This window comes from Notamacropus eugenii, chromosome 4 (assembly GCF_028372415.1).
Source record: "Notamacropus eugenii isolate mMacEug1 chromosome 4, mMacEug1.pri_v2, whole genome shotgun sequence".
Taxonomy (NCBI): Eukaryota; Metazoa; Chordata; class Mammalia; order Diprotodontia; family Macropodidae; genus Notamacropus; species Notamacropus eugenii.
Genome location: NC_092875.1, coordinates 395,269,194 through 395,279,246, shown reverse-complemented (window position 1 = coordinate 395,279,246; position 10,053 = coordinate 395,269,194). Strand labels below are relative to the sequence as shown.

General features: G+C 40.4%; 1 protein-coding gene across 1 annotated transcript in view; it reads right to left on the bottom strand.

The window, feature by feature from the left end:
• Nucleotides 1-564: 564 nt before the first annotated feature.
• The window catches only part of PHLPP1 (PH domain and leucine rich repeat protein phosphatase 1), a 299,915-nt gene continuing 290,426 nt past the window's right edge, over nucleotides 565-10,053 (bottom strand). Inside the window, exons 16-17 of the mRNA XM_072605517.1 lie at nucleotides 9,472-9,700; nucleotides 565-2,753 (exon numbers count right to left, since the gene is read on the bottom strand). Coding sequence (XP_072461618.1) covers nucleotides 1,611-2,753; nucleotides 9,472-9,700 — 1,372 coding nt within the window. The 3' untranslated portion in view covers nucleotides 565-1,610. The remainder of the gene's footprint in view (nucleotides 2,754-9,471; nucleotides 9,701-10,053) is intronic.

Below are 10,053 nucleotides of genomic sequence, written 5' to 3'. Positions count from 1 at the left end.
AGAGGGGTGTCTGTCTTTCTGTATATGAAAGACTAGTGATATCCTTTGCAACACAGCGGGTCCAAAATGGGAGGGGGCTATGTGTGCAAAAGAGAAGCACAATTGTACAAATAAGATGGACATGTTCAGTTGAGATTCTGAAGCTGCATGGGTTCTTCCTGGTCTATAATGGTTCCTGACAATATCTCCTCTCCATGCTGAGTAATGAGGAAGGCAGCTTCTGAGTTCTATACCATAAGTGGAAAATAGCATGATAAAATGCTCATATGATCCCACGAGTTTGCAGGACAAGGAGAACTGTTACAACTTCTGATCCCTCCCCCATTCCTACTCAGACAAGGCTACAAGACTAGTCACATAAACCAACAGGAGAGTTAGGGGAAATTTGGCTTCCCTTTTCAAAAATAATCAATTAAAAAAAATATAAAGGATTAATATTCACCAGCATAGAGGCCATCTGACAAACCACAAACATCTCCAAAGCACCCCAATCCTCCAAGCCTGGAGTGCATAGTATAGTTTTTAAGATATTTCTGACTGCTCAGACAAAAGCATATGGGCCCATTACTTGTAAATTTTATATTTATTATAACAAAAATTATGACATGTTCATTTGTGCATTCTGCTTTAATATAACTCTTGGTATGTAAATGATCTAAATGAGCTCTATACAATCATGCTGGTTGTGGCAGCAATAAGGAACACAAATAAAAAATGTCTGGAAAAGTAGGTATTTGAGATAAGGGAGAGGAGAAGGGAAAAAAATCAGAGGCCCACTGGACAAAGGCTGTTATTCAGTGGCCTAAGAACCACCTTATTTGTAGATAGCTGGTCTGGCCACTTAGGCTCACCACAAAATGAATGTGAACCAAAGTCCTTGGAGGGCCAGGTATAAATAAGGTGGGATTGAGGGGAGGTGGGAGGAGGAGAACACAAAGTCAGTTATTCAGGCTGTGTCCTTATGCTGAGACTACAAAACATTTTAAGCATCACTATACAACACTGAGCTATTTACAGTAATAATTTCCCAATCAACTGTTCTCTCAGAGAAAATTAGTGAATCTCAGTGACTTCAGTCACCTGACAGAGTAAAGCAACTCCTAGGAGTTAGTCTCCATATTCTACAAATGTCTATCATTTTCAAGACAAAAAAAAAAGCCTCCCCCCCAAAGAAATACAGTATTACAATATTACTGAATCATTGAGTACTGGCAACCTGCCCTGTCTTCCAAACAAACAACAACAACAAAGCCATTTTTAAAAAATATTACATCATCATTTTCTGTTTCTCTGCAATATATTAAACCTTTTGTTCTTTGTCTTTACACTTCTGATATGTTAGGGGAGGAGGAAAGGGGAAGGGGAAGGGTTAACCAGTTAAAATCATATGGGTAAAGCATCACTAGAAGAAATGTGGTGATTATTAAAAAATAACAAACAAAGGAGAGAACCTACAGGATTAGCTGCAAAGGCAGATGTTGGAGTCAGGGAGAGTGGGAGGGAGGACACAGTGGAGTAAAACCCCTGGTTTAATGTGAGCCTGGAAGACCCTTGGGACTCAGTCTTTTCTGGTTAGTTTATTATTATTTTTAAACAGTACTTGCACTGGGTCATAGTGGTGTGTCATAATAGTCTGGCAGTTGGTCCATCTGATGCTGCCGCTGCTGTTGCTGCTGCTGCTGTTGCTGCTGCTGATGGTGTTTCATGATTTCTTTGACTTCCTCTTCTAGCTCAGGTGGGATTATAAACTGGTCATCAGGATCAGGCTGAGCCGGAGCTGCAAAGTAGCCCCCTGTTTTTCGGAGAGGTGCGTCAGCAGCTACCTCTATCATGTTGTGGCTCCTCTCCGGGGGGGCCACGGAGCCATTACCCCTCCTGCGCCCTATGGTCCCTGTGGCACAGAAGTCGATCTTCCTAGGCAGACCTGCCTCATCCTCGTTGGCACTGATAACTATGCCCTCATCGCTAGCCTCAGCTGGCACTTGAAGCAGCTGCTGCTGCTGCTTGTCTTTCTCCTTGGCTTGGCCACAGTGAATGTCTACCTCCACCTCCACCCTGCTGCCGTTGGTGAAGACACCCTCAATTGGCTCTTCATCATCACTGTCGAGGCCATTGTCAGAGAAGGCACTGGAGAAGGTGGCGCTGGAGAGCTGTCGCTGGAAGGAGCTGGACAGACAGACAGGATGAAGCATGCAGCGCTGCTCGCTGGGGTAGGCAGGGCTGCTCTCACTCAGCACTCCCGGTGGAGGCTCATCTGAGGCTGTGGATCCCACCTCACTGCTCATCTCTGAGGTTGAGATCTCACTGCTGATCTCAGAGGCCATGCCGCTACTGGAGGAGGGCACGCCTAACCCATCAGAGGGCCGGTCTTTGATCACCACATTGACTGAGGGAGGAAAAATACCTGGGCTTGGAGGGGGGACCCCGCTTCCCCCAAGCTCGCAGCAGCAGAAGCTGTCCTCAGTGACGTTGAGCTGCACCACCACAGCACTGATGCTGTCACTGCAACCATAACTCTGGGCCAGGGTGCACAACTTCTTGGCTGCAGCTAAGGCATCAGGCACGTTCCGCACAGCCTCAATGGCCTCCTCGATGGACAGGCTATCCCACAATCCCTTGCTGCCCAAGATGAAGAACTCATCCTGTGGTGTCAATGTCACTGACTGCACATGGGGACGGGGAACAACACTTGGGTGAAGAAAGGTGTAGCCCAAAATCCGTGTGGATTCAGTTACTCCATTCACCTTGCCATCCTGTAGGAGAGAGAAGAGACAAGACAGAGTGAGAAGCCAACTTCATGTCAGCTTGCACAGCAGTCATCAGTGCTGACTCCTTTTAGCATCACCCCATCCACAGGGAAGGGACCACTGCAGATCTGATCCAGGAAAGCAAAGGCCTTTGTTATCTCTCTGCTGTCATCATAAGCCCCACAATACCAGGGTAGCAAGGAACAAGAGAGAAGATCTTTTGGTAGTCTCCTTAACTGACACCAGTTTGCAGAGAAGTAGTACCCTGAATATATAAGAACTGAGGAGTGCTAAGAGAAAAGGAGACTGAAACTAATATATGCAAGTATGTACACTGGGAGAGGACGGACTTCTTGTAGGATCAATAGCTTCCACTATAAACCTACAGGCTTCTAGAGGAGAAAGAAAATTCTCTCAAAAGCCACCCATCTCCCCTCCAAACCTATGGCTTACAAATGTGAACGCCGGGAACGCACGTTTGTATTCTCATCAGCTGGGCTGTGGCAAACAAAGTAGTTTTACATGCCTAGAAGTTACTTACATCTTTAAGGAAGTCCTTCAAGGGTTAAGACTAAAAGAATACAAAAGCAGATGGAAGGAGGGATTGGTATGTCTAACTTTATGAAGACCAATGACACACTTTTTGAGGGGGAGACATATCTGTACATTCACATCTCAAAATGACTATATTCTGCCTAGCCAAAATCTTTGCCAAAATGCTCTTTTTTGCCACTATAATTGTATCCCAGTTTTGACTTTTTTTTTAAAGCTTTTTTGTCTTTAGAGGGACACTTCTAGTCCCTCCAGATTCTTATACACTGAATTCCTCAGTTTCCACATGTAAGCCCTGCTTTAACACTTTAATTTCTAGGTCTGGCCCCATTTAACTTTAATACTCCTTAATCTGCTGCATCCAGCAAGGTTAAACACCTTCTGGTAATGAAGTAGGGTTAGGACAGTAGCAGTTTAATGAGGAAAGGAGATCCAGCATCTCATTGAAGAAACTTTTCCGCCAGAAGTATCTGCCTCTTCCCAGCACCAACTTCTTCTTAACTCAGAATCAAATACTAAAATAGATATATCTGTCACGTCATCGATTCAAGGAGCTTGTTTCAATAAGGAAGATCATAACCCATCCAGGGCATCTCTGTCTATGCCCTCTCGTGAGTTACCACAATTGATCCACCCAATGCCCTGGTTGTCTTTCTCAACCAATCAATATACATTTATCAAGTGCCTACAATGTATCAGGAATGTGGTTAAGTGATGGGGATACAAAAGGCAAAAGACAGTCCCTGCCCTCAAGGAGCTTATAATCTAAAGGGAGCTACAAAAAGCAAACATATATAAACAAAGCTATACATAGGATAAATAGGAAATAATTAACAGACGGAAGGTCCTGGAATTAAGAAGGGTTGGGAAAGGCTTATTGTAAAACAGGATTTTAGCTGGCATTGCTCCTGACATTGAAAAGGTACCCAGGGAATATCCTGTCACCAACCTCTCTGTCGAATGATTTCTTGATGATATCCTATCCTTTTGTTCTTCTCTGGAGTTCCTCGCTGCAGGCTGCTCAGACCTACCATTAGCCTTTCCATTTCTCTCTGTGAGAGACTTATCTTTAATTCTTCTTGTAGTGATCCAGGTCTTGAGGACATACAGCAATACTGGTAAAATGTTTATATTCAAAATAAGGGTCTTTAATGTTATGGGGTGAATAAAAGTGATTTGCAATCTCATGAAAGGAATTCAGCCTGTGCTACATACGTACTTTCTTGGATTGAGTTCATATAGGGTGTCTAATAGATGCATGTTGAACTGTGGGCAACAGACATTCTTTATCCATTTTGTCTCGTCAGTGAAAATAAACAGCTCAAACTTCTTTGAGTAATTATAGATTTCTTTGAGGAGGCTCTGTGATGCATTGGGGCTTAAGGTAATCAATATATTATCATCTGAAAACAGAATCATTTGGGGAATTTCACTCTCCTCAGTGATTGTCCCTTCTTGACCTGGACTCTGTCCTGGATCTTTTTTATTACACTCATGAACACTTTTGGCAAACATTTATCTTTCTCTCCTTTTGTTTTATGTCTCTTGAAGTTTATTATCAGAAGATTCTGATGTGAAATCTTCCAAGGAATCCTCAATGATCTTGATGAAGGAATGGGAGACACCTTGTTGTTGCACCAAGTTGAATTTTTTTTTCCACGATTAGCAAATGATAAACACAATGGGATCTTCTATTCTCCACGGTGTTGTCAATTGTACGATGGTCTGGTGTTGAACACTGTTTGCAAAAGCCTACTTGCTCACTACTGATACCCTCATCAAGGGTGTTTTCATAAATACTTTCTATTGATGAGAGAGCAGGCCTGGACGTCAGTAGTTACTGATATTTTCTTGGACACTTTTCCTGGTATGAAAACGGTCTGAGGTTTTTTTTCCTCTGGTGTCTTTCCTTCCTTTTAAGTACTTTGTCAACCAATCCTACAATGCCTTCACAACTGTATCACTTCCATCCAAGACCTCTTCTATATGTGTTTGATCCAATTCAGCAACTTTCCCCATCTTTGTTCCTTTTAATGCCATCTCTACTTCTCATGTATGTACTTCAGGGACTGTGAGGTTAGGGCCCAGGTGTGGCAGCTCCACTATGCCTGATGGACAAAAGTCTGCTGCAAAAATTTTTGCAAATCTTTTCTATTTTTCTTCTGTCTGTAGTCCTTTTTTCTGTTTTCACCCTGAATGCCCTTGGAATAATTTTGCTTAGTTGGACATCTTGCCCGGCTTGCTTTAAATTGATTTTACCTTTCTTTGCTTTATGAGGTAATAATGATAATGTGATAAAACTCATCCACCAACATTTCTCCCTAAGAAGAGACAAAGCTGTCCCTAGGACCTGACTGGCCTCTGCTTCCCCTGACATGAATTTCTGATACTTAAAAACATTCCAAGTTCCTCCTACACGGAATCCAGGCTTCTCAGTCTTGGTGGGTGTCTGCCCTGCTGACTAGATAGATGTACTTTCATGAGGAGACAAGGGAGGCTCCATCCACTAAAGCTGAAGAGAAGTTTCACATGTTCCTGTTGGAAATCCTTGTTCTGTTAGGGCAGAGTAAGCCTCTTTTTGTTAACCACTTAATGACTTATTTATTTAATGACCTTGTAGCTGTTATTCAGTCATTTTTCAGTTTCCATAGACTCTCCATGACCTCACTGGGAGTTTTCTTGGCAAAGACACTGAATGAGTTGCCATTTTCTTCTCCAGATTATTTTACAAATGATGGAACTATGGCAAACCAGGTTAAGTGACTCGCCCAGGGTCACGCAGCTATTAAGTTTCAGGCCACATTTGAACTCAGGTCTTCCTGAGTCCAGAGTTGGCATACCTAACTTCATCTTAAAACTGAACCTAAATTAACAGGATATTGGTGTTAGGCCTACTCCAAACAGCTCATAATTGTCTTTTTTTGTGTGAGATTTTATAGACAGTTCATATCATACATTGGTATTGTCATGGGCAGTCACATTTTTCCATGTGGCAAGTAAGTCAAATGTTTGCTGACTTGGAGGCCTTTTCACTCTTGGTCTTCTTAATATAGAAATTAATTTATAATAGTTTTAATTTCTGGATGAAATGATTACATTTGGTGCCAATATAATTTCTGTTGCCCATTTTCCATTTTTATTGGCAATCACTTATTTAAATAATTCACGGTTAAATACTTTTAACTGTATTCCATATCCTTTTCTCATGACAATTCTTTCTTTTGGTTTATTATAAATTCTGATCTTAGCTTCTACTGCAGACAGCTGACTCAAAGATAACTCCCACATCTATAATAAGTCTTTTCCCATCTGTTAAAGACATAATCTGTTTAATTCTTTGTGCTGTTATTTGGTGCTTTCCATTTCTAGTACCTACCAATTCTTTTTTCTTCCTTTTTTGAAAGTGTTTATTATATGAGACTTCTGTGTGATCTACAACTCTTTGGTCTCTCTTTTTTTTCTCCTGAGTAATGAATTCCTCTCTCCTTTCTTCTATAATCCTTGCCATTTCTTTCCTTTTCACCGAAGTTACCAAGTGTCAGAGTATATGCTGATTTAACTTCACCCTGGAATTTCTCTACTGTGTCATCCTCAGCAACTCATACTGGTATATAAATGTATCAACTTTCATTTCAATTTCATTTTCATGGCAGTTTTTTCTAAAAAATTTTTTTTCACCGCATTTTATTTCATTAAATATTTCCCAATTACATGTAATTTTTTTTAACATTCATTTATTCAATGAGTTCTAAATTCTCTCCTTCCCACTCCAGACAATTTGATATCAATTATGCATGTGAAGTCATGCAAAACATATATCTTTATATGCTGCAAAAGAAAATAGAGACCAAAAAAAGGAGAAAAATAAAGTTTAAACAAGTGTGTTTCAATAATACATTCAGACCTCTCTCTAGAGGTAGAGAGCGTTTTTCATCATGGAACCTTCAGAACTGTTTCCGATCACAGTCTTGATTGCAGTAGCTAAGTCTTTCACAGTTTATCATCCTTACAATATTGTTGTTACTGTATACAACTTTCTTGCTTCTGCTCATTTAATTTTGCATGAATTCATATAAGTCTTCCCAAGGTTTTCTGAAACTATCCTGCCTGTCATTTCTTATAGCACAAAAGTATTCCATTACAATTGTATACAACAAATTGTTCAACCATTCTTCAACTGATTCCCTTGATTTCCAATTCTTTGACACCATGAAAAGAACCGCTATAAATATTTTTGTACATACAGATCCTTTCTCCTTATCTTCAATATCTTTGGGATATAGACCCAGTAGTGGGTAAAAGAGTATGCAGCTTTATAGTTCCAAATTTTTTTCCAGAATAGCTGAACTGGTTCACAACTCCACAAACACTCCATTAGCATTCTAATTTTTCTTCATCTCCTCCAGCATGTGCCATTTTCCTTTTCTGTCATGTTAGCCAATTTGATAGGTGTGAGGTAGTATTTCAGCACTGCTTTAATATGCATTTCTCCAGCCACTAGTGATTTGAGGATTTTTTCATGTGACTACTGATAGATTAGGATTCTTCTGTACACTGTGGGTTCCTATTCTTTGACCATTTATCAACTGGGGAATGGCTTTTGCTTTTACAATCAGCTGGTCTGCCTTCTTCAGCTAATATTCTTAGCTATTTGCTCTTCTGTGATCTACTGATGGTAGATTTTCATCTTAATTTATAAAGTTTGACTTCAATAGGTGTTTCCAATAGAGACAATACAGAGAGAACTGCCATGCTCTACTCTAAAACAGAGTAACTTTGTACAAAGTATTATAAGCTAAAAATAAAAGAATTGCAAACAAAGTTTTAATTCCCCACCAGTTCTCTGAAAGTATCCTATCCTCTAGTATCCCACATCTGCCTCCTCCCTGACCAGTTTTTCTTACGGGTACAAATTAAGGGCAAACCTTCCTTGTACCAATGGAGCACCAACTCACGGACCTTTTATATTTTGCTCTACCAGACACAACAAAAGGAGAAAATTTTCTATCCTTTTGGAAGTACAGGACTCAATGAAATCCCAATCCCACTTCGTTTAATGCTGACAGTAAACAAACGAACAAAAAAACACCAAATAGAAAGGAGCAAGGGAGAAAAGAATTCTTTTAAAGAATCAAGGAAAAATTTCATTGGGAGTTTTAAAGCAAGAAATGTCCAATTCCCAAGTCATCCCTGGTACTTATTTCTTTAAACTTGTATCAGTTCCTTAACATATCAGAATTGCTCATAGCATCCACTTTCCTGTTTGCATCATAGAAAGGATAAAAAAAATTATACTTCTACTGGAACACCCTTATCCAAAGTATTATATGGTGGAATTTAGTAGAAGACAGTCGAAGTTCAGCTAAAGGATTTTAACTAATGATACAGTTAAAAAGCAAAGAAACGTTATAACTGTCTCACCTATGTTGGAGATGGAAGAAAATAATTACACTGAAGCTGTAGCATAATTCTATGAACAGGCAAGAGGAAAAGTTTAAAGCTGAAAAATCTCCTGAGGTTACAATAGAACCTCATTAATAAATCCTGGAGCAAGCAAACCTAAGCAAAGAAATAATAAAAACTAAGAGCTTAGGTATAAACTGGTGGTATTACTATTGAGATACTCTAGGTTACCAGTGTTTCTTGATGTCACTGAAAAAGATAATAATAGTGACAATAGCTGATATTTTATACAGTGTTCTAAGGTCTTGCAGAGTACCTTTAGCCACAACAAGGACAACAGCAGAAATAAGCACTTAAAATAACTGTGTATAGTTTACAAAGAACTTTACAAACATTTGATTCTTACAACAACCCTGGGAAGTTGTAGCTGCTGTTGTTATCTTCACTCTACAAATGGGGAAACTGAGGCAAACAGGACTTAAATGACTTGCCCAGGGTCACATAGCTGCTAAGTGTCTTTGGCAGGATTTGAACTCAGGCCTTCCTGACTTCTAGTCTAGCACTCTTATTCACTGCGTTGCCAAGCAGCCTCTGTGAGATAGGTGCCATCATTCTCCCCATTTTACAAATGAGATTCGGCACTTAGTAACCCAATGCCCTAAAAACATCTCTGGATCAGTCTGAAGATAATCTGATACATGCCACTTGGGTTTAGGATTCAGTCTCATGTCATGTCACCTCAATGCTGACAGGGCAGGTCTGTCCTCACCTCCGTGATGATGGCTTTGTGTTGCTTGATCCTCTTCAGCTCCTCTTCGCAGCTCATGATGTACGACTTTGACAGAGGCAGCGGTCTTCCATTCCGGCACAGAACTGTTTGGCACTTTCCCACGTTGGCAGAAGTCAAGGTGAAATATCCTCCTGGGTCCACAGGATCATGCTTTATATGACACAGCACAGCAGAGCCCCCAAGTTTTTGCCCAGCAGTTCCAAGTTTCCTAAAATTTGAGGGGAAAGAAACCTCAAGTATTAGTTTTATTCCTTTGAATGGAGGGACTACAGAATTGGGCCCAGGGTAGAAGGCAGAAAAGCCCTGCAGAACTCACTAGAATTCAACTCAGGTTCTTTTCATCAAAACATGCCTAAGCTTCCTGGAGGAAGAAAGTTAGTGTGGAATTTAACATATTACATGCCTATTGATTCAAAAAGGAATCTCAACATAACTGGTGGGAAGAGTTACTTTAGCACTAAAAGCCAGGGAAATCAACTGGAATACAGCTGACTACACAAATCACACACACTCCTCAAGTACTACATTCTCAAGACACCAAGCAACTTGTTTCTTTCGTTT